Source organism: Chrysemys picta, chromosome 6, assembly GCF_011386835.1.
Source record: "Chrysemys picta bellii isolate R12L10 chromosome 6, ASM1138683v2, whole genome shotgun sequence".
Classification (NCBI taxonomy): Eukaryota; Metazoa; Chordata; order Testudines; family Emydidae; genus Chrysemys; species Chrysemys picta.
Window position 1 is genome coordinate 129,556,059 of NC_088796.1, and position 24,842 is coordinate 129,580,900.

General features: G+C 56.4%; 1 protein-coding gene across 1 annotated transcript; it reads right to left on the reverse strand.

The window, feature by feature from the left end:
* Window positions 1–6,364: 6,364 nt before the first annotated feature.
* Window positions 6,365–12,765, reverse strand: LOC135972312 (fibrinogen-like protein 1-like protein). Its single transcript, XM_065549849.1, has 3 exons — window positions 12,607–12,765; window positions 9,930–10,040; window positions 6,365–8,554 (listed from the first exon to the last, which is right to left on the reverse strand). The coding sequence occupies exons 1-3, from the start codon at window positions 12,608–12,610 to the stop codon at window positions 7,875–7,877; spliced, it is 795 nt and encodes a 264-aa protein (XP_065405921.1). The 5' UTR covers window positions 12,611–12,765; the 3' UTR covers window positions 6,365–7,874.
* Between the last annotated feature and the right edge of the window lie 12,077 nt (window positions 12,766–24,842).

Genomic DNA, 24,842 nt, shown 5'->3' on the forward strand with positions numbered 1-24,842 from the left:
CCCTCCCGCACCCAAACTCCCTCCCAGAGTCCACACCCCAACCCTCTGCCCCAGCCCGGATCCCCCTCTGGCACCCCAAACCCCTAATCTCCAGCCCAATCGCAGAGCCCGCATCCCCACCGGAGCCCTCACCCCTCCCTGCACTCCAACCCCCAGCCCCAGCCCAGTGAAAGTGAGTGAGGGTGTGAGAGCGAGCGACTGAGGGAGGTGGGCTGGGCTGGAGTGAGTGGGGGTGGGGCCTTGGGGAAGGGCATGAAAGGGGTTGGGTCCAAAGCGTTTGGTTTTGTGCAAGTAGAAAGTTGACAACCCTACTTAAGGACCTTTGAAAAGCAGCCTCCTTAGCACCGCTCCTGATACCAGGGGCAAAGGCGCCCCCGGACATGAGAACCACAATAGGCCAGAGCAAAACGCTGCGTTAGAAATCGGAGCTCAGGCTGCCAAGCGAACGATAGCTGTCAGACAGGAGATGCAGGAATTAAGGTTGTGCCTTCAGCCAGCAACTGGTGTTCATCCGTTTGCACCACACACACACCTGTAGGCAGGGCCACTATTTCCTTGTCTGTCTGCCTGTTTAGCGTCTCTCGGTCCTTACTGTGCCCATCACCGTGGTGTCTGAGTGGCAAACCAAGGGTTTGACGTGTGCATATGAAACTGCCTGACTGGAAGGACGTGGTTTGGTGTGGATCAGTGACTGCCGGGGCGATTGGTGGCAGATTATTTTTATTGATTATTTTCTCCCAACCCCCTTCTGCCTCCATAATAGCCAGCCACCCCGTCTGTCGCATCCTGGGGCGCTCCAGGGACAGCGTATGTGCACGTCTGTATATATATGTATGTGTACATGTGTGTACGTGTATGTGCACATGAGTGTGTGCACACGTGAGTGTGCGTGTGTATGTGTGTACATGTACCCCAGTCAGATGTATACATCTGGATTTCCTTTGAAAGAATTTTCAAATTGAGCTGATCAAGTGCAATGGCAAAGCACCCAATTCCTCCGCCCCCCAACTGCTTTCGCTGCTTTAACGTACAACCTGCTCTGCTGACACCCCTCACTCCTGAAAGCCCTAACGCTCCAGGGGAGCAGGCCGTGCCCTGCCCTGCCCTGCCCTGGCTGCCCCGAGTGTTACCTCGGAGGGAATCGTTCCAGATTCCAATGGGTGGCAGGTCCAGGGAAGAGCCTTATCTGGGGGGAGGCTGTACAAAACCCGCCCGACCCAGGCAGCCTCCCAGGTACTCTCTGCTCGGGGCTGATAAGGCTCCTTAGCAGTTTCTCTCCAAACAAATTGCAGTTCAAGACACCTGAGAGCTCCACAGCAGGGCAGCATCCCCAGAGCGCAGCAGGGCGGGGTTAGGGGGAGCAGTCGGTAGCAGCACCTGCCCCTCGTACGGCAGGAGCGAGAAGTGCCAGCCACGTGCTGCCTCCATCCCCAGAGGCCAGGTGAGAGTGAATTCCCACGTCCCCGCACGATTGGTTCCGTCACTCTTCTACACTTACATGGATTTCCAGTGTCAATGTTTCTAACATCAGCTTTGCCAGCTCTCCTTACACCTTTGTCTGCTAGAGCAAAAACCTGAAATGCAGCTACCTCCTCCTGCTGGGTGACTAGAGACCTTAATGACAGAGCTCGGAACTGCTTAGTCAAGCTGACTAGCTGCAGCCCCTCGGGTTGCCTGCTCGAAGGTGTGCTGGCCAGGCCACAAGTCATTTCTGTGCCTCTTCCCTGCTCCTTCTCAGCATTTGAACATCATTTGACTAGTGTGAACAAGAGTCTATACTGGGGAGAGCCCAGGGTGAGAGAGTCACTAGACTCTTGTCAAGGCTGCTTCCCCACTCTGAACTTTAGGGTACAAATGTGGGGGCCTGCATGAAAACTGCTAAGCTTAACTACCAGCTTAGATCTGGTCCACTGCCACCATTCCCAAGTGGATTCCCTTCCCTGGGAAGCCTTGAGATACCTTTCACCAATTCCCTGGTGAATACAGATCCAACCCCCTTGGATCTAAAAACAAGGAGAAATTAACCATCCCCCTCCTTCCTCCCACCAACTCCTGTTGGATCAAGTTCCAAACCTCTTGGATCTTAAAACAAGGAGAAATCAATCAGGTTCTTAAAAATTAGGCTTTTAATTAAAGAAAAAAGGTAAAAAACATCTCTGTAAAATCAGGATGGAAAATAACTTTACAGGGTAATCAAACTTAAAGAGCAATAGGCCAGAGCAAAACGCTGCGTTAGAAATCGGATTCAAAGTACAGCAAACAGAGGTAAACACTCTAGTAAAAGGTACATTTACATGTTGAGAAAACAAAGTAAAAACTAACACGCCTTGCCTGGCTGTTTACTTACAAGTTTGAAATATGAGAGACTTGTTCAGAAAGATGTGGAGAACCTGGATTGATGTCTGGTCCCTCTCAGTCCCAAGAGCGAATGACTTCCCAAACAAAGAGCACAAACAAAAGCCTTGCCCCCACCAAGATTTGAAAGTATCTTGTCCCCTTATTGGTCCTTTTGGTCAGGTGTCAGCCAGGTTACCTGAGCTTCTTAACCCTTTACAGGTAAAAGGATTTTGGAGTCTCTGGCCAGGAGGGATTTTATAGTACTGTACACAGGAGAGCTGTTACCCTTCCCTTTCTAGTTATGACAACTCTGGTTATACAGTGCTCTGTATACATCTGTGAAGCAGGAGTGCTGAAACCCCAGTCACAGCCGGGGTCCAGCCCCAGAGAGCGCCAGCCTGGCCCTGTGGGGTGGGGGTGGGAGGGCGACACGGAGAGCAGTTTGGTCCAATGGAGGGCACTGCTGCCAGGTGGCTTATGGGCAGGGGCGGGGGTGGGCTGTGGCGTATGAAGAGTTCAGGTTGTTTTGGAAGGGGAGGGGTAGCCATGTTCCGGGGGGAGTTGGGGTGTGGGTGGGACCCCAAGTTGGGGGGAATGGTGCAGGGGAACCCTGGGTTTGGCAGGGAGCCCCCAGGCAGCAAAACGGCTGAGCGAGCTGGCTGCCCGGGACAGGCTGAGGATGTCCCCGCTTGCAGCGTCATGCTCCAGCCTGGCGAGGGATAGGTGTGGGGATGTATTATCCCTACACCAACCTAATGGAAAGTTTCATGAGGAGGTAAGGGTCACAATGGGACACTTGCAAGGTAATAAATCATGGCCTTATGTAAGGCCCCCCTGGTGGTCTAGGATTATATAAGATGATCATGGCCTTATGTAAGGCCCCCCTGGTGGTCTAGGATTATATAAGATGATCATGGCCTTATGTAAGACCCCCTGGTGGTCTAGGATTATATAAAATGATTATGGCCTTATGTAAGGCCCCCTGGTGGTCTAGGATTATATAAGATGAGGTAAACAAGGTAATAAATCATGGCCTTATGTAAGAAGCGGTTGAACCAATTGGTGTGGGGCTGTACATGTGATAAACACATGATTCTCCTTCTTGTCCAATCCGTAAATGTGTGATTATAGCCTAATTGTGTTATGCAATGTTAAGAAAAACTATAAAAGAAAGCTTGTAATAAACAGAATTGGATTCAGCTTGCAACCACATTGGTCGTGTACTTTATCTGCTCCGCATGGGACCCCACAAATGGTGACCCCGACGTGATTCGGCTTGGACATCAAGGCAGCCAGGACTTTGCCCAGAGTGAGCTAGCAGAGATCATACTAGACACAGCCGCCAGTGGAGCAGGGATCAATGTTCTCAAACAGTAGACCCAACAGGTGTTGTCTCAAAAGCTGAGCAAAGAGAAAGCAGATCCAACCAGAAAAAGAATCTGAGTGGTCAGACTCTATGTCATCTCTCATGAAGAAACTGGAACAATTAAATTTAGATATTAAAGAGGCTCTCAGTGCTGGCTCTTCTCCTTCCAGCACTCCTTCTACCAAAAAGCGCAAACAGCCGTGCCCTGTTAAGGTGGAGACAGGCCTTCTTCACAAAGATCATCAAAGAAAGGGAATCTGTGGAAATAAGAGGGCAGGCTACCAAGATTTAGATGGTTTGCCAAGCTCAGTGTCAACTGGAGCACGACCAAAAACTGAAGCATTCGGTGAGAAAAGGCGGAGGTGGCAGCCGAGGCAGGAGGTACCGGAGGATACCGGCTCCTGGTCGTCCGAGAGAGACGTTCATGAGCTCACAGCCGACTAAAGCGTTCAGTGAGAAAAGGCGGAGGTGGCAGCCGCAGCAGGAGGTACCGGAGGATACCGGCTCCTGGTCGTCCGAGAGAGACGTTCGTGAGCTCACAGGTAAGCGGCTGCATTTAATAAAATGGGCTCTGCTTTGTCTGCAGAGGAGGAGACGGTACATGATTTTTTATTACGCATCGCTGAAAAGCGGGGAGAGAAGCTTCCCTCTGACGCGTTGTCCCGTTTGTTAAAATGGGGGCAGAGACGCAGGTTTTTTGTTACTCCTGATACTGTCTTTAATAAGGCAGTCTGGAAAAGTCCAGGCTCTGACCTCTGGAAGTCGGTCTCTCACGGCAACAAGGAGGCCATGTCATTGAGCCAAATATGATGCAAATCTAAGAAACTGATAGAGACGCTTGCGGCAAAAGCCGAGGTCCAGTCGGCCATTAATGACCTCTTTCGGTCAAAAGAGAAGCCACCTTATGTGTTGCTGGTGGGAGCCCGTGAGTTCTTTGCGGGTGAGGACACTATCACACCACTAATCCCCAGTGCACCCAAAGTTAATCCTAGTATCGTCCCGTTACCGGACGACCCCACGAATAAAATGAAGGTCTCGAGCCCAGAAGGGGATAAGTTACAAGAATTTCGGGCGGAAATGTACAAACAGGGCCTTCAGCTACAGGACATGCTGAATCAGTTGTCCCATTTGGCCGGTGAAAGCCATCCCCCGCAGTCCCACACATTGCGAGCCCTGAACCAGCCCGGCTTTCCTGTCACCAATAATGTTTGTACCCCAAAGTTCCGGGCGGAGTTCCCGGGGCAGGGTAAGCAGTTGCAAAATAGGTTAAAAAGAATGGCGGAGCCAGGCTTATCTAACTTTAAAAGGACATATAGGAAAAAACCACTGGAAAAGATCCCTCCGGCAAATGCTACCCAAACACCACGCCGCCATGCAGAAGCCAAACGACGACCCCGCGGCACCGGACTTGCACTTGTTGTTTGTCACAGCCTAAACACCTAATAATGCTGTACTTCTGTTTGTTCGGACTCCTTATTCTAGGAGCAGGGGTCTTTGTATGTCCAAACTCTGTACCTTTTGTTAACCCACGACAAAAGGTTTGGATCACCTGGGCGAACCAGACTGGCCAAAAAGCCCTTTTTGCTTGTCCATGGCCACCCCATCGGATCCCTTTAGAACATGTCTTATTGGCTATCCTTATTTACACCCCAATGGTTTTCATGGGCATTTACGTAATATTACGTTTCCTTATTTAAGGAAAAGGGGGGATGTGTGGGGATGTATCATCCCTACACCAACCTAATGGAAAGTTCCATGAGGAGGTAAGGGTCACGATGGGACACTTGCAAGGTAATAAATCATGGCCTTATGTAAGGCCCCCCTGGTGGTCTAGGGATTATATAAGATGAGGTAAACAAGGTAATAAATCGTGGCCTTATGTAAGGCCCCCTGGTGGTCTAGGATTATATAAGATGATCATGGCCTTATGTAAGACCCCCTGGTGGTCTAGGATTATATAAGATGATCATGGCCTTATGTAAGACCCCCTGGTGGTCTAGGATTATATAAGATAATCATGGCCTTATGTAAGGCCCCCTGGTGGTCTAGGATTATATAAGATGAGGTAAACAAGGTAATAAATCATGGCCTTATGTAAGAAGCGGTTGAACCAATTGGTGTGGGGCTATACATGTGATAAACACATGATTCTCCTTCTTGTCCAATCCGTAGATGTGTAATTATAGCCTAATTGTGTTATGCAATGTTAAGAAAAACTATAAAAGAAAGCTTGTAATAAACAGAATTGGATTCAGCTTGCAACCACATTGGTCGTGTACTTTATCTGCTCCGCATGGAACCCCACAGATAGGTGGCTGGGGAGGGCACCAAGCGCAGCCTGCAATGGGCAGAGTGCGGGGTGGGGGTGGCTCCCAGCACGGACAGTGGAGATGGGAGGCGGGAAGGGGAGAGGTCAGTGCCCTGGGCAGGGGGATCCCCCGCTCCCCCACTGCACCACCAGCAACTGAGATGGAGGGGACAGCTTAGTGCACAGGGGGGAGGGGTCCCTGATACTCCCAACTGCAAAATAGCAACCCCCTCCCCCCTGTCTGCACCCCAGATGCTGAGGAGGGAGGAGGAAACCTTCCAGCTGCACCTCAGCGGCTCCCAGCTTCCCTCCCCCTGAAAACATCCCTCTTTCCAAACCTGCCCCCCAAAATCCCCCCTACGCACGCTCTCCACGCAGCCTGTGTCAGGAATGCCAATTAGACAGGGCCTTGTGTCCTGGGGATGCACTGAAGGGCCATGGTCAGGAGGGGACTGGAAAGATGCAGTTGGGGGGAGGGCAATGCCCCTTCACATTCCCCCCCATCTTCACCCCTGCCAGTGGACCAGTCAGGACTACGTCATGGCCCATCTTTGGGCTGCAGCCCACGATTTGGGAGCCCTGCCCGAGGGTGAACTGCATCAGGCCCAGCTGACTTGAATCCATGGCGTTATTCTTTAGCCTGTTCTTTCCCTGTTCGGGGGGAGGGGTGCTCCTGCCCCTGGCTGTTAGCATTAATGGTGTTCAGCATCTGGTCACAATGAACTTTGATTGAAGTGACTGAAGCCAAACAGGCAGGAAATGCTCAGAGATGCTCAGAGGACGTCAGCCTGACAGATAAATACACTGCTAGGAGCTGGATTATACCATGTTATGGGTGCAGTTAAAATCTCATTCACACAGCTGTGAGGATGCACTCTTCATTTAACACAGCTGGAAGCAACAGGTAAGGGGGCCTTGTGTAGAACAAGCCATGATGGCGTGTGCCCAGAAACTAGCCCCAGGTGGGCAGAGGATGCCACCGAGTATCCTTCTGAGCTGGTGCGTGTGTGACAGAGACAAGCCGGGCAGTGCAGCCAGGACACGGAGGCAGAGCAGGAAAGCCGAGCAGAGCCTGTGAGCATGGTGTGATCGTGGGAGGAGCATAGAGAGCTTTTGGGCCAGGTGCTGGCTAAAGAGGCTTGGAGCTGAGAGCAGGGAGGCTAATCCCTGGTGTTGGTTCCTGCTGTGTTTGGAGAAGCAGGACTCTGTATGTTCCTTGTCAATAAACAAGACATCAATAAATTACCAGACTCCACTGCCAATTTCTGCTCCCCACTGGAACATCCCCAGGGCCCCAAACTTTGACTAGCCCCTTGGGTTGAAGAGGGACACAAATATCTTTATTGCACGTCTATCTAATCTCAGTGGTTTATCAGCAACTAATTACTGTTGCCATGTTTTCTCATGTAATAACCATATTTATTAAAAACACAGAGGCCAGGTTTTTGAACCCAAACTCACCACTGCTAATACATGCAGGATTCAGATGTAAAGTCCTGGCTTTGAGTCATCCCCCATTTAAATGCTCAATGACAGTTGCTAGAAATCCAGTGTCATGATTCATTGATCACTAATGCCAAGGGGCAGGGGCAGGGCTGGGAGAAGCAGAGGTTAATGTGGGTCTAAAGTCGTAGTGAGTGACATGGCTTCCAGCGAGGCAGAGTGGAAGCGGGGGTCCAGTTATACACACCAATCACACTTTTCGTGTCATTCGAACGCACCGGCGGGGTCGGCTCTCAGCATTTATTCCAGGGGATTTACCGTGCAGAAGCCAACAGGGAAGGGGGTGAGCAGAGTGGAGGCATTGCAGGGACTGCACTGATTAGGTGGGGGATGGCGCGCCGTGTCTGATCTAATATTGTCTCAGCGGTGCCGGCTCCCAAGGAGGATGGGCTCCTCCTGCCGGATCCAGCACACGTCTGTTGGCTTAACCAGGATGAGGGAAGACTTGCACTCCCCACTCTTACAGAACCCTGCCCAGTAGATGTAGCCTTTCCCATTGAGCAGGACGTTCTGACACTTGTCGTACCACCAGCCTCCATAGCTACTTGCGCAATTCCCACTGGCCTGGTCCTGATCCTTGTCAGTCGTGCTGAACTTCATGTTGTCGTGTATGCCCCCCAGGCCGGAGTGGTAGGTGGTGAGATAGTCCTCGCCATCCTCAGAGTACCTGCCCAGCCTCAGCGGGTACCCGCTGGGCTCATCCTCGACACTGAAGATGTCGTACTCTGCGTAGCGGGTGTTGTTGGATTTGTCCTCCACCACAAAGCGGACCTTGTAGGTGTTCTGCCGCGTGAGCAGGGACAGGTACTCGTTGCCCGGCCAGTAATCCTGCTGCACGTTCCCAAAGCCGTACTTGTAGGTGCTCCAGGACTCCTTCCAGGTGATCTTTGTGTTGTAAGAATTTCTCTGGACAACGGTCCAGCCTTTGCCTTCGGTGTCCATGACACACCACACCACTCGAGGGGGAGAGCCTGCCGTCTGGATGACATGGACCCCGCTGGGGCTGTCCCTGGGAATGTTGCTGCAGTCTTTGGGGAACCCTGAAATGCCACGAACATCAGGTTAAGGGGCCAGGTGGGGGGGGGAGAGAGAGCGCTAGCTAGCTCGATCAAATCAGCCTGGGGTAACTGGAGGCTGGGTTTTTAGAGGCAGGTCCTGTGTATTTCACAATACTACAGCCACAGAATCCGCCCCGGCCATTCCTGGCCACAGAATCCCGCTCCAGATCTTACACTTTCATTTTACCAATAAAATAAAATAAGAATAGTTTCTTGCTCTGCTGGTTTTGAAGAAACCTTGAAGAGATGAATCAAGTGTAAACCAAGGCTCTGTATCCTTCCTGAGGCCGTACTGCTGAAGAAATCGTTTGGGGAGGGTGGGGGAGACGCTGCCAGATCCATCTCAGCGAATGTCAATTATGAAACCAATCAGTGACAATTTAAATGGGAGTTTTCAAAGAGCCTAAGGGAGTTTGACACCCGACTGTGATTGGAATTCAGTGGGATTTAGGCACCCAACTCCCTGTGGTGCCTTTGAAAATTCCAGACATCCTATCGAGGGGCTTGTCTTTGGGATGGAAATTGTCCCAAACTATCCTGGTAGAATGAGAGCACTGTGGTTATATTGCCCCTCCCCTCCCCAGGGTCCTCCCTCGAGCCTGAGCCCCCCAGCTCCCCTACCCCCCAGACAATCCCCCTGTGTGCCCCTCCCCCATAGCTGAGCCGAGGGGGAGGAGCTGCTGAGCAGTGCGGGGGCAGGGGCTCAGGGCCACCTCTGGAGCTGGTTCGGCCCCTGGCCTGCCTGGGCAAGCCCCTGAGCAGCTCCCAGAGCCGCTGGAGGTGTGGGGAGGAGGGAATGAAAACCCCTGACAAGGAGGAACTGGCTCTCCCTGCTGCCTGGACTCTGGGGGCAAGGCTTCTAGGCATGAGCGAGAGATCCCCAGCTGTTAGCCGGGGCTAGCCCTAGTATAGGAGTTGGTGAGATGGAAGGGTAGAACTCCCAGCCAATTTGGGGGCGGTGCCTGGTTCCCACACGCTGCCCTGCGGTTGGCACCAGCGCTCTTCAGTCACTGCCGGGGGCTTGGCAGCCGTTACCGGAGAAAGGGATAACGAAGCTGTGTAAAGCAAACAGCCAGTCGAGCAGCACCTCCCTCACCCCGGCTGGCCCATTCCCAGGCGCTGGAGGCCTGCGAATGGGAGTAGTGGGCTCACTAGCGCAGGCCGGCCTTGCGATCCCTTCGGAGAACTCAGCGTTTCTTTGGGCCCAGCGCTGGCGGGGGGGCTGGAAGGTGCATTCAGTGGATAAGTGGATCTAGGGGTGACCCCGGCATGGGGGAGAGGAGCAGAATCAGGCCCACGATGCCCTGATCTCGGATATGGCAGATGATAGAAGCTCTCTGACGGGTTCTCTACTCACCCCTCTCGACCTTCTTGTGGGCCAGGGCGCCGTTGCCCTGCACGGGGACTACGCAAAGGAGCGCCATCATGGACAGTGCAGACAGAAGCACAAGAGAGATGGACTGGAACCCTGCAGGGGACAGAAACCGCTGGACATGAGACCAGGAGAGAGTTTCACAAGTGCCTAAATCCCACTAGAAGTCACTGGGATTTAGGCACTTAAGTGACTTAGCCACTCTTGAAAATGTTACCCTTAGACACTAAGGCCAGAGTTTTCAGAGGGCTCAACTACTGGGCCAGATTTTCAGAAGAGCTCAGCTCCCAGGTAGGCACCGCAGGACATGGCTGGATGTTCAAAGGGGCTCAGCATGGGGGGGGTGGGGTGGGCCCAAGTCTCTGGAGATGGGGTGAAGCCCACCATTCACCTCTACCCCGGCCCGGACACTGTCTCTGTCTCTACAGCCGGCCCGATGAGCACACAGCTGGGACCCAGCTGCATGGTAAAAACCATTCAAAGATTGCGGCTCCGATGGCCTGGCTCCCGGGTCCCGGGCGGGTCAGGGCCGGCTGGAGCGCTCCCTATGGTGGGGAAGGAGCTGCCTCCTCTCTCCCCGTGCTGCACCGCTGCAAGGGGAGTGCTGCTCGGAGCAACTCCCTCTGTCCCAGCTCCCCCCGTCCACAGTCACTACCACCAGCCGTAGGGCAGTGCCCGCTCACCCACCCGGAGACAGCAGCTGGGCAGCCTCCGGCAGGGCTCTGCCCCCCTCAGATGAGCTCCAGGTGAGAGGGGCCCAGGGCACAGAGCTGCTGTGTGCCCCACGCCAGGCATGCTGCCCCCTGCACTGCAGCCCAGCAGCCCAGAGGGGGACACGCTGCTGACACTGCAGCTGTTCTGTGGGCCCAGCTCAGGCCAGGCTTAAAGTGGGCAGAGTCGCCAGGGGCCACAGTCCTGGCCAAAAAGAGTTCAAAATGGAGCCGGGTCCCTGAGGGGTGCACTGTAAGCGCTGCCCTAGCAAGGGCATGGCCATTTATTTCAGCCGGGATTAACATAGACACCCCTCCCCCTCCCCACACATGCTTTTCCCAGGCCACCTTCAGCACTCAGCGCAGGGATTCACAATGACCTTGCCGGGATCAGCAGCCCAGAGCAATCCAGACTCTTGGACAGAAACCGGCTCATTCACCCCCTCCCACCCAGGTGTATCTATCCCGGCCCTGGTATTACATCTTGTGTAGCTACAGCCCACATAACACAGAGCACGGCATATGCAGCCCCCAATGGGAAATAGGTTGAGAACCCTACAGCAGAGGCTCACGTGTGAAGCTCCAGAGGTCCCAAGTTTGATTATAGCTGCTGCCGGCCCATGACAGTTGCAAAATGGCAGCTTTTTGTGGGGTGGGGCGGGGTGGGGTGGGCAGGGTGTGTGTGTGTGTGTGTGTGTCAAACCAGAACAGGCAAAAGCCGCACTGGAGTCCGGCACCGTGCTTTCTGTCAGCCATCATTGTATTCATGTGGTGTTGCAAAGTTAGAAAGTCCACAACTAACCCCAAAAGTGACCGTGATACAAACGTGCAAATGAATTAGAGAGAGGGAGAGAGAACACCGTGTAAACAACACACCGAAACACACTGTTGCAATGGAAACACTTTGCCCAGACATGATCCCCAGACAGATTTCATTGGAAACACCTTCTTTTTGGAGCTGCCAGGACCCCAAATTCTTCAGACAATGTCACAGCCCAAGTAACTGACACGCTGCCAGCAATCTCAGGTATCCTTGTGAGAGGGAGGAGAGAGGCGTAACCCCATGGCAGGCAAAGGGTTAAAGCTTTAAAGGAGAAGGATTTCAGTGAGTCTGACAAGCCAGAACGACCATGTTTGGAACTGAAGTGAAATAACAATCTGGAGTCACTCATCCTTGAAAACACGCCTCCCCTTCTCCTGACGCCCCAGAGGAGCGGGGACGCTACCAGCTAGCAGCCGTTCACACACTGTAATATTCTAAGACACAGAGGGCCTGAGTTCGACCTGTGACCTTGGAAAACTCATTACACTGCACCATACCTCAGTTTCCCCATTTTTAAACCATGGTTTATGCTAGTTCCTTTGTGTTCTAAAGTACTTTGGCCCCAATGCCCAAAGGTACCTGGGGCAGGGCGGGAGGATTCCTGCCTAGGGTCCAGCAGAGCGCTGGGCAGGGGATCCCCGCCAGGCTCCTGGTACCCCATGGCCCCGGGGGCACTCTTTACTCACCAGAAGGCACTGCCAGATTCCTAGCTAGCCAGGCTCATGCTGCAGCATGCACTTGCTGGGGGAAATGCTGCTCCATTTCAAAGGAAAAGCAGCATGTACCTCACTGCGCCCCCATCCCTTGTGCCTCGGCCAGGCAGGGTCGGGAAAGCAGAGGATGGACCAGGGCTCCCCTCCCCCTTGTGCACCTACCCGGGATGAGGGGCGGCACTGAGAGGAGTGCAGGCTGCCCCTCTCTATGCGGTAGTTACTGCGTCTGTCTGGGCACGTTCCTTCCTGTGCCCGGGCACTCAGGGCACATGGTGTCCCACAGGGGCCACATAGCATGCCCTGCCACTGCACCTCCCCCACGTGCCCACACCGCCTGGGGCTCTGGTGCCCACCACCAGGCTCTGGCCCTACATCTCCAGGCTGTGTGAAAAACTGGGCATTTCAATAAAACTCACCCATCCCGACACTGCAGCTGAGCGGGCGAGTTAGCAACTTGAAGCGTCCCCCACTTCCACATCAGAAACCAGAGCCGGGGCTCCATGCCTTTATGGGGAAAGCGCCACTCCACACCCAGCTTATCTTGCTTTCTCAACCGCTGGCCTCAAGCCTGGCCTGTGGGCAGGGAGGGAGCCCCCACCGTAACGTCTGCCCATTCTTTATTTACCACAGATACCAGATTTCTTGGGCTCCCTCCCTCCTCACCGAGAATGCCAACGTTTCTGAAGCCGGGCAGGTGTGAGCCAGGGATTTAATTTATCAGTGGAACTCTGCGGCATTACCGTATCATCGGCCTTCCAGACGAAGGACGCACTAAATGGAGAGGATCAAGCCAGAGGAGATGGCAGGAATGGGGGTTGTGCAGAACGCTGCTGCATCTGTCCCACAGGGAAGAGGATCAAACTGGATTCATTCAGCGACTGTCAAGGCAGCTGCTCTCTGTGTCCCAGCTCTCTGGCTGGGATACAGGGGGCAGGAACTGGTGCATTAGAGGGAACAGCTCCACGTCCGTATAGTTCTGGAAAAGAGCACCCAGGCGGTTCACCCGCATGCACGCTTCTCGACCCTGCAACCTGCCAGCACCTGGCACACGCCATCGAAATGTGCAACAAAGGACACGAGATGGGACCTGTTTATTTTGTTGCACGTGGGACCAGTTGGCTTAGTGTGATGTGCTCCAGTCTGCTCATTTGAGGACCAGGTTTTGGGATGAGGGGGAGTTTGTGCTGTCACACAAACAACGAATGAATCTCCCACATGCAATTCATGCTGCCTCCTCCCCCCGCACCCGCACACCCCAAATGCCAGCTGCAGCCGGCCCCATAAGTCTGGCTGCCCCAACAAACTGGTAAAGCAGCTTCCAGTGGATTCTGGCTGATTCTGGCTACGCATCTGTGACGAACTGGGACTGTTCTTACTGTGGTCTTTGAATGCTGACAGGGGAGTGTGGCTGGGATAGTCTGCATTGGGGGATGGGAGACTGACGGGAGAATACCTGAGCATGTAACATGAGAACCCAGGAAGGGGTTAGAGGCCAGGTGACACCTTGGCCCGGGAAACTGAACAAAGGCTGTGGGAGGGGTCCCTGAAGGGAGAGTTTCAGGAGCTGGCTGGTGGAATGGCTGGGAGGCAGACAGGGCTCTGACCTCCCAAGGGGGCTGGGGTGCCCGAGGACCCCAAGATGGACCTAACTGAGGGGGTCCTGTTTTCTGTGCCTGCGGGACCTGTCTTGAACTGTGTCCCTGTCGTCTAAATAAACCTTCTGCTTTACTGGCTGGATGAGCGTCATGGTGAATCGCAGGAAGCCGGGGGTGCAGGACCCTGAGTCCCCCCACACTCCGTGACAGGATCACCCCCATCAGCTGGGCGTGCTGGGACGACCCCATGCACAACAGGGGCAGCAGCGCGGCCGCCCTCACGCTCTGATTGTGACTCGGGATTGTGGGGGCTTCTCACCTGTCCCATGGAAACGTGGCCAAAGGCGCCAATTGTCCCTTCATCAAAATGGCGCCATCTCCCACTGCTGCCAGCGGGGCTGAGGCCTGCGCGAGGGCCGCCCCGTCCCCACGCTCTGTCTGCATGTGGCAGGCAGGCTGCCCTCCTGACGCTGGCTGCCACCTCCCGCTGGGCTCCAGGAGGCTGAAGCCGAGCCCACAGGCAGACTGGCTGAGGCCATGGTTCAGGGCCTGGACAGCGCATGGGGACTGTGAGGGGATGTGGGGGGAAGGCTGAGCGGGTTGCAGGGGGATGTGGGGGCAGGGATAGGGGGCAGGCTGAGGGGGACAGAGGGATATGGGCATGAGGGAGACAGAGTGTGCAGGGGGAACGCTGACAGGGGTAGTGGGTGTGGGGGGCAGGGAGAAGGCTGAGGGGGCCAGGGAGTATGGGTGGCAGGGGGAAGGCTGAGGGGGGCATGGGGATGGGGCAGAGGGGAGGCTGAGGGGGTTGTAGGTGATCATATGGGATATAAGAGCGGCTGAGGGAGGTGCAGGGGCATGTGGGGGCAGGGGGCAGAAGAATGTGGGGGAAGGTTAAGGGGGCCGGGGTGTGGGGAGCCGAGGGAGGCTGAGGGGGGTACAGGGGGATGGGGACAGGAAAGAGGCTAAGGGAGGCAGGAGGGAGGCTCAGGGAGATGTTGGGGGCAGTGGAGAGGCTAGGGTTTGTGCGCAGAGGACAGTGCTGGGGCTGGCAGATGGGGGGATCATGGCAGCTCTCCCAGCCAGGGCGGTGGGGTGACCTTCCTCTCCCAGCAGCCGGGGCTGGGCTGTGCTGCAACGTTCCCAACTCTCAGGCAGGGCTGGCTCTAATTTTTTTGCCGCCCCAAGCAAAAAAAAAGAGTGCCGCCCTCCATAGCGCCGCCATAACACACGCCCTCAGCACCGCAACACCACCCCACCTCCGCAGAGCGCTGCGTAGCCAAACACCCCCCCCCCCCGCAAAACGCTGCCGAACACACCCCACCCCCACGAAGCGCCACACCGCCGAACCCCTCAGCCCCCCGAGGAGCGCCACGTATCCAAACACCCCCCTCCCGCAGAGCGCCGCCAAACACCCCCCCCCCGCGGAGCGCCGCCGACTCCCCCAGCCCCCCGCGGAGCGCCGCAGAGCCGAACACCCCCACCCGCAGAGCGCCGCCAAATGGTGTGCCGTCGAACCCCCCAACCGAGCGCCGCCAAACACCCCCCCCCGCAGAGCGCCGCGCCGTGCTGCTGAACCCTCCCACCGCCACACACATCTCCCGCCAAGCGCCGCGCCGCCAAACACCCCACCGCCGAGCCACGCTGCCAAACAGCGCCCCCGCCCCCGCGGAGCGCCCCGCCGTGCCGCCACACACACCCCCCGGAGCACTGCTGCCAAATCCCACCCCCCAGTGTCCCCCATGCGCCCAGCCGATGAAACAAAAACAACCCACCCCACCCCCAGCGACCAAACTCCCTCCCTCCAAAAAAACCCCACCACCCCAAGATTGGCAGCCCCTTACCAGATGCCACCCCAACCACGTGCTTGGTCGGCTGGTGCCTGGAGCCGGCCCTGCTCTCAGGGGCTGAGTACGAGTCCCGGGCTTTGGGCACCAACAGGAGGAGCTGCCGTGATAGTGGGAGAAGCTCCTCTGACGCCGTGATGTTCAGGGCTGGGCCTGAGGGCAGAGCTCTGTGCGAGAGCCCCAGGGCTGAGGGCACAGACCTGCCCTGCTCTCCCCGCGTGTCTGACCCCATAGCAGAGAGGGTGCCAGGGCAGGGCACGGGGGACCTCAGCAGAGGAGAGGGCGGCGGGAGGCAGAGGAGTGTTGCTGCTGGGTGCAGACAGTACCAGGCAGTGGCTGGCAGTTCCCCTGCCTTACGGGGAGGAGAGGGGAAGTGGAGTCTCCATCGGAGCAGCCAGCAGGAGCCGGGCATTACAGGCTGACTTTTCTACCTGGGATGATCACACCCGTTGGCCGGGGAGTCAAAAGCTGGATGTAAAAACATGCTCTGATTTGTTTTCTTTTTAGAAGAAGGAACCCACCAGCCTCACTGTTCCTTCTCCCCCATCTGGTGAATACTGGGTCACCGCACGGACAAGCCAGTCTGCTGCCTTGCTTCAGGGCTCAGTTTCTTCTTCAGCTGAGGAGAAAGGAACCATGGAACAGCAACATAATGTCACAGTCCCGTTCCCCACCTGTCCTGTGGGGTCTTCTGGCCTTTAGAGCTACTGGTCAGGGCCTCCCCCAGTCTGCAGGGGGCCACCGGGCCTGCTGGCCTCCTCCCAGCCTCTGCTGAGGCTACAGGAGAGAGGCCTCTTCAGTTTTCAGAAAGAAAGAAATCTCTGGGGTGAGCACACAGCAGATGTCTGTTTTCCCAGGGCCAGATGCTGCCACCTGGTCACTGGAAGGGCCCGTGTGACCTCTGACCACAGATGAGGGAGGACGCCCAGCCTGGCTAGACAGATTCCTTCGTGCCATGGCTGGGGACAGAAGCCTGCAGCCAAAGCTCACACTGCAGGAAACAACCTGCAGAGGCCTTTCATCTCCCCAGGGTCAGACGTCACCACTAGGAGAATGTGAGCGCCGGAGCACTGGGGGAGCTGGGCTGAGATGGCATCCCAGGGCACAACCACCTGTGTCAAGTCCATTCGGATTCCACGCTCAGCAAAGATGCAGGGAGCTGTGCGGTCAGGAGAGGCGCTGGTCAGAATTTGCCAGTGGAACCGTTTTTCCATCAGAAATTGCCAGCTTGTCAAAATCCAAACGTTTCGTGGGAACACGTCGATTTGGACAAACCTTCCGACAGAAAGCAGGCAGGTTTCGCACGGAAAGCTGCTTGGCTCCCTGCCAGCTCGCCCGCCTGCCCACCTGCTTGACAGGCTGATGGGGGGCCTGGGCTTCCAGGCTGCTCAGAGAAGCCCTGGCTCCCAAGATCCCAGGGTCCCCGAAACCCTCTCCTCGCGGGGGTAATGTTCTGGTTACTGCACAGCTCTAGGAGGAGGGGAGGTATCCGATGCCCCACAAGCCACCAATCCTCCCTGCCAAGGTCCCAGTAACTACGATAGCCTGTGAGAACATCCTAACCTTTAGGTCACTTTCCCTGCCAGGTAAAAGGGTGCGAGCTGGACCCCTCCCTGCCACCAGAGTCCAGCACTGCCGAGAAAGCCAAGTGTGGACTAAACTAAGCCCCTGGTTAACCCTTTCCCAGAGGAATCCAGAAGCCACTGATAATTGCAGGCTACATGGTGACCTCTCTCTCAGGTCACTCCCCGATCCTGGAATAGGGGTCGGTGAGTCCTGGACGAACGCCGTTCAGCTGGGAACATGCTCCCCCTTCTCGTGCCGAGGACTGCATGAGATGGGTGTAGTGGGCACTCCCGATAAAGGGGACAATGTGACAGCTGCCTTTCAAATAGGCCCCAGGCATGGGGGGGCCACAGCACCCAATTCCTCTGCCCCCCCAACTTTCTTCGCTGCTTTAACGTACAATCACAACCTGCTCTCTGACACCTCTGATTCCTGAAAGCCCTAACGCTCCAGGGGAGCAGGCCGTGCCCTGCCCTGCCCTGGCTGCCCCGGGTGTTACCTCGGAGGGAATCGTTCCAGATTCCAATGGGTGGCAGGTTCAGGGAAGAGCCTTATCTGGGGGGAGGCTGTACCAGACCCGCCCGATCCAGGCAGGCTCTCTGCTCGGGGCTGATAAGGCTCCTTAGCAGTTTCTCTCCAAACAAATTCCAGTTCAAGACACCTGAGAGCTCCACAGCAGGGCAGCATCCAGCCCGGGGCCCTAGCAGCGGTTACTGCCGCTGCTGGTCAGTGGGGTATCCAGACCGCAACACACTGACATCGGCTCACATTCGTTTGCAGTCAGACCGGGGTCGGCTACCCCCGGGCTACTTCCACGATCCCCCTCAAAGCCTACCTCGTTCGTCGCGCCGGGCTCGGGCCAGTCCATCTGCATGGGCTCCTCTCGGCCAGGGCTCGGTGGCAGGTCCGGTAGCTCTGCCGGGAAGTCAGGCCAACGGCACTCGGGCGGCTCCTCCGGGTAGCAGCAGGGGCGTGTGACGTTATTGATATAATCTGGGACCATATAGATCATTGTTGCAACCAAGGTCCTGTAGTGGCATGCAAATCTTGTATAAAGGGGGTCAAATGGGGTGTCTAAGACAAGGTTATGGTTTACTGGTTATGATTATGCTGTCTATATGTGTGTATCACTTTTGTAGTTGAAGTTATGAATATTGGCTCTATACTGTCTGTATTTCAAACTTATGCTATGCTTCTGGGTGACATCCCAGACAAGCTGAGATAAGCTCTGCCTAGCCTGCTTGATGGCCCATTAAGGACCATCAGCTATACAATGGACTCATTGAGAGAAGGCAGATACGCCTTGTAACTCAGCAAAGTATGCAGGGACTGGCCCATGTGACTCCAGACTCCATTTTGCTGTAATTTTCCACAGTAAGAACAAAGAGGTGTTCTTACACCTGGAAAAGACTATATAAGGCTGATGCCTCATCTCCATCTTGTCTTCAATCCTGCTTCATACCTCTGGAGGAACTTTGCTACAAGCTGAAGCTTTGAACAAAGGACTGAGGACCCATCCCAGCGGGGGATGTAATCCAGAGACTTGATTTGAACCTGCAGTTTATTCCATCGCTGCTGCAAGCCTGAACCAAGAACTTTGCCATTACTGTATGTAATTGATTCCATTTAACCAATTCTAACTCTCATCTCTATCTTTTTCCTTTTATGAATAAACCTTTAGATTTTAGATTCTAAAGGATTGGCAACAGCGTGATTTGTGGGTAAGATCTGATTTGTATATTGACCTGGGTCTGGGGCTTGGTCCTTTGGGATCAGGAGAACCTTTTTCTTTTACTGGGGTATTGGTTTTCATAACCATTTGTCCCCATAACGAGTGGTACTGGTGGTAATACTGGGAAACTGGAGTGTCTAAGGAGATTGCTTGTGAGACTTGCAGTTAGCCAGTGGAGTGAGACTGAAGTCTTCTTAGTCTGGCTGGTTTGGTTTGCCTTAGAGGTGGAAAAAACCCCAGCCTTGGGCTGTAACTGCCCTATTTGAGCAATTTGTCCTGAGTTGGCACTCTCAGTTGGGTTCCGCCAGAACCGCATTGTCACAGGGCGGAGGGGTCCTTGTGCGGTCTCGCCCTCAGGTTTAGTGGGGGGGGGGGCTCCCAGGGATCCTCCCAGCGACAGAAGCGGACGGGCTCCGGCGGCTCCTCCTCGTAGCGTGCCCGGGGTAGCTCAGGCCACTTAGGGTCGAGGTCTCCTGGTCAGGAGCTCCCGGCCACACGTCTGCTCCCAGTGGTGGCTGGCCACGAACTGAGCTCTGGCGGCCGGCCTTTATACTTCCTGTCCCGCCCCTTGACTTCCGGGGGGCGGGGACAGGTGGCGGTGGCTCCATCCACTCTGGTGCCTGCACGTGGGCTCCCTCTTCTGGGCAGGAGGGGAGCCACACCGACTCACTACAGTGGCAGGTCCAGGGAAGAGCCTTATCTGGGGGGAGGCTGTACCAGACCCGCCTGACCCAGGCTGGCTCCCAGGTACTCTCTGTTCGGGGCTGATAAGGCTCCTTAGCAGTTTCTCTCCAAACAAATTCCAGTTCAAGACACCTGAGAGCTCCACAGCAGGGCAGCATCCCCAGAGCGCAGCAGGGCGGGGGTTAGGGAGAGCAGTCGGTAGCCAGCACCTGCCCCTCGTACGGCAGGAGCGAGAAGTGCCAGCCCCTCTGCACAGAGCAGCAGCGTTTAGCCTGAGCCAGACGTGCTGCGGTGATGGGTAAGAGCGGGCTCGGAGAGCCAGAGGGTCTGTGGGGCAGCGCTGGGCCCTTCTGCTCTGCACTAGGGCCGGGTGGGCGTGTTCAGCTGGGATTGGAACCCACCAGCACTTGTGGGTGCGAATGTGGGGCTGGAACGCAACATGGGGCACTCCCACCTCGCCCGGGGGCGACTGGGGGGAAGGGCAGAGAGACACCTGGGCTGAGACCCCAGCTCCAGGGAGACAGTCAACCCGGCCCAGCTGGGTTAAATTGCCCAGCTGTGTGACAGCCCCCCCATCCCCGAGGGGTCCCCCCCCCCAACCTGGGTATGTCACAGCAGGGTAATGTGTGTATTGAACGGCAGGGGTTACCAGAGACTGGCTGGGAGAGGCCTTTGGGGATGGAGGAAGCAGCACTAAGGTACATGCCAACCTCCCTACAGAGGAGGGGCCGTGCCACGCAGGTGTGGGGCAGGGAGCTGGGACACTGCGCGGTGGGTCATTGTCTGGCCCAGGCCCTTCCTAGCAGGAGGCCGAGGCATTTCCTTCAGGTCACCTTCCGCTGCAGCTTGGCCACGGGCCCCCATAGCCACTAGCCCAGCCAGGGATCCCAAGTGGGGATTGTCACGGCTGGCTCCTCCCTGCCGCCAGCAGCTCTTCACTGCCAGGGAATTCCTGAAATCCTGTGTGCCCCTCCCCCACCCACCTCCTGGGGCTGTGAGTGCCCCCCCGGACAGCCCGCCCCCCGAACTCTGAGTGCCCCTGGCCAGGCCCTCCCCTCAGCCCCCCCCCCCCACACTTCCTGGAGCTCTGAGTGCCCTCAGCCAGTTCCCCTCCCACACCCCGGGGCTGAGTGACCTTGGCCAACCCCCGTCCCTTCAGGAGGAACTCCCAGTACCCACCCAGCCCCCACACCTCAGGGTTCCCCTCCCTGCGGCTCTGTGGCCATACCCCCACCAGGGCCGGCTTTAGGCCAATTCAACCAATTCCCCTGAATCGGGCCCAGCCCCGGTACGGTGTACCGGCAAGAGCCAGACCCCCATTACTGGAGCCCTGGGGTAGGGCTGTGGGGCTCTGGGGGCTATTTAAAAAGTCCGGGGCTTCCGCTGCCTCTACCGCCCCAGCCCTTTAAATAGCCACTGGAGCCCCGCTGCTTCCCCAGGGCTCCCGCGGCTATTTAAAGGGCCGGGGCGGTAGAAGCAGGGGAGCCCTGGGCTCTTTAAATAGCCCCCAGAGCCCTGGGATAGCGGGAGACTCGGGGGCTATTTAAAGGGCCGGGGTTCCAGCTGCCTCTGCTGCACCCCATCCCCGCACCAGCCCCGCACACCCTGCCCGCGGCCAGCCCCGTCTCCAGCCAGCCCTGCACCCCCTGAACACAGCCAGCCCCTGCTGCACCCCTGCCCTACCTCCAGCCTCGCCCCCCCGTTCTGCCTGCACAAGCCCCGCCCCCCTGCCCTGCCTGCAGCCAGCCCTGCACCCCCTGCCCATAGCCAGCCTCTGCCGCATCCCCTGCCCTGTCTCCAGGCAACCCCTGCCGCACCCCCCTGCGGCCCTGCCCAAAGCCAGCCAGCCCCACACACCCCTGTCTCCAACCAGCCCCACACCCCTTGCCCTGCCTGCAGCCAGACCCTACCTCCAGTGAGCCCCTGCCCTGCCTCCAGACAGCCCCATGTCCACTGGTGCCCTGCAGTTCCCAGGGCAGTAACCCTGCACACCTGCTTCAATGAGGGGGGCAGGGAGCAGCTGGGACCCACACATGTGCACACCACTAGCGTGACCAGACAGCAAGTGTGAAAAATCGGGACAGGGGGTGGGGGATAATAGGATCCTATAAGAAAAAGACCCAAAAATCGGGACTGTCCCTATAAAATCAGGACATCTGGTCACCCTAGCACACCCCCAGGGAGTGGCGGGGACCCACACACGTGAAACGGAGCTCATTAATAACCGATCAACAGCATATATGATGCAATGTACATAATATATAATTTTATTATTTATATAGTTATGGAAAGTAAATAATACATGGAAGAAATGAAAGGCTTTTTTTTACATTACTTTTTTTGTTAGTCATCCCTGCCGGGGCCCCAACAAAAATGTTTGAATTGGGCCCCGCCCTTCCTAAAGCCGGCCCTGCTGGAGAGAACAGGAGGAGTCAGTCAGCAGGGGCTGCCGATCCGTCCCATTCACCAGGGCTGCCATCCTGCAGCTTCAGCATTAGTGGCTGGGGTGACTTGGGGAAAGGTCTCAACCTCCCCACATCCCACTTCACTGCTGCCAGAATCCCTCCTGCCCCCCCGCTACAGTCCCCTCCCTACCCAACCTCGGTGGGGCTGGAGGAGAGGGGTCTGAGAACTTGAGCTGTGGATTGGAGGTGGAACAGCTGTCAGGGGCACTGAGGGGGAGGTGGCAGGAGCTCCCCGTACAAGGAGGGGGGTTGCCACTGGAGGTCACTAGGAAGGACAACAAGACTCCATCCTGGGGGTCAGGAGGGGAAATCCATCCCTCAGAGGTGGGCAGGGGCTGGGTGGAAATGCTGCTGGTTCCAGGGGCCGTTAATCCCCCCTGATTCCTCGGAGGCGTCTGAGTCTCAGACAGGTTCTCGTTCCCTTGCAGCAGGAGGACGTTACGGCCAATGTGATGCGCCAGCTCCGTATCATGCGGCACTTGCGCCAGGTGCCCGAGGCGCTGCAGGGCCTGTGCCTCTGAGGCCACCAGCAACTCCCGCTCTCTGCTGCAGGTACTGCTCTGGCTCTCTGTAAATGGGGCGCTAGTGGAAGGGGAAATGGAGCCCCCTGGCACTCACAGAAATCCTTGATCTACCCCCATCCCATTCCCCCTGTGCCTAGGCAGAGCTCTGCCTGCCCCATATGGTGCAGAAAGGCCGTTGTGTCAGGGACCCACCCCTAGCCCCACTGAAGCTCGGAAAGCTCCACTTTTGAGGAGGTGGGGGTGGGACAGAGGCTCAGGGCTAGCTTCACCTCCTGCCCTTTATTCTCCCCTTGGCCCTTCTATGGGGTCTCTGGGTGTGAAATGAATCGGAGCCTCATTCCCAGCTGTCTGCCAGGCCCTGGGATCTGGCACAGCCTCCCAGATGGGCGCAGCCTGCAGCTGAGCCCCGTCAGGGAGCAGTGGGGACAGGTCACCTCGTCCCATCCAAGCAAGCAATGCTGGGGGTCAGAGAGGATTAGATGGGAGACCCTGCTCTCTCATGGAGGTAAGAGCCACTTACTCCTTGGGGCATGTGGGTCTCTTGGGGGAGAAATGGGATCCTCGATGCACAGCCTGGCTGGGAGCTTCCCCTGTCCCTGGCTCCCAGCTCTGGGAGAGCGACGCCTCCATCATCGTGCCACCCTGGTTTTGTTCCTAAGAAGAGGCTCCCCAGAGACGTCCTGGAACCTGGACTCCTGAGAGCGTTTCCAGTAGGAGGCTCCGGCCCCTCGGGCATAAAGAGAGCATCAGGTAGTCTCGTTCACATGGCATCTCCGGTCTCCAGCCCCACTTCCTGCAGCAGGGCAAACGAAGCCATCAGCTCCCAGAATCCCAACGCTTTGACCCCCTTCCGCTCAGCAGTGGGGTTTCTCCAGCTCCCTCACCACACCTGTCAGCCTCTGATGATGAAGGGCCTGAATGTCAGAGTCACCAGAACGAGAAAACTCCAGTTCCAGGCAGAGGAGCCTGTGCGTACTCAGCCCCTCTGGAATCCAGGTGTGAAATGGGGAGAAAGGGCATGAGAAAGTGTACAAGCGTGGCCTAATGCCAAGATGGGAGCAAGAGTTCTTTGTTTTGGGGGCAGAGAAGCAGGCCATATCAAAAGACACGGCCTGCTTAGGAAATTGCTGAGTGGCTGAACGAGGGGCCAGGGCCCTAAGAAGTTAGAAAGAAAGGAGAAGGTGTCCTCTGACACAAACCCCCATGAGGCAGGCAAGGTGGAGGTGGCTGGGGTGGCCATGGACCTTGCAGACCCTCCACCAACACACCCTGTCGGGTGCTGCAGGGAGATGAAGGACGAAATGATTGGCCCAGAGATGAAGCAGACTGGAGGAGGGACAAACACAAGGGTGGAGCAGTCCATGGTGGGTTCTCAGACCCTGACCGAAAAGGTTTTGGCAGATGCAGCGGCAGTAGCAAAAAGGCAACAGAAGACGCTAAAGGCTTCAGAAGAGGCTCTGCAAGCAGCTGTTCATGAGACTGAGTGGCTGCAGGAAGAGCGTCGGGATACTGCAGAAGAGAAGGTTTGCCCCGAGCGAGCTGGCAGTGGAGCTGCAGACACTGCGCACAGGCTGTACAAGCGCGCAGCCGGTGACAGCGATGAGATGACGAGGGATGAAGTTTGGAGAAGAATAGAACTTGCCCCCGTGTGGGCCAGGTTCTAAGGAGGAGGGTATATAACGGGGGGCTTGGCCGGTGGGCTATAAAGCCTGGAGCTAGGCCAAATGGATTACAGAGTGAGCTCCAGCTGAGGGGAAACCAGGGGAAACCGCAACAAAGGTACAGGAGCAGGCCTAGCTGTTCGGTACAGGGCCTTGGGGCAGAACCTAGAATCCAGGGTAGGACTGGTTCTCCCACGGTCTCTAAGGAGGGGGATGTACAGGGCCATAGAAAGGGCTACTAAGGCCAGTAAGGGCAGGCCGAGCCAAAGTCAGGCTGAGGAAAAGCCCCCAAGGGACAGAGGATCTTGTTTCAGTTAAAGACATTTTTTGACTTTTCGTTTGGGATGAGCGCGACCCAGGAAGGAGTGGACTAAAAGATGGTCGCCTGGCCGAAGGGCTGAGTTCCCAGCCAAAAACCTGCTGGCGGGCGTGCTAGCCCAAGAAATCTGTGACCCCAGGCCTTGAAGGAAGGGGCACCTATCGGTGAGTGAACTCTGTTACAAGCCTGCTTCCATTGTGGAAACAGCCTGGTATTGGAGAGTGGTGGGGATGGCCTGTGGGAGAGGATGGCTGGAGGG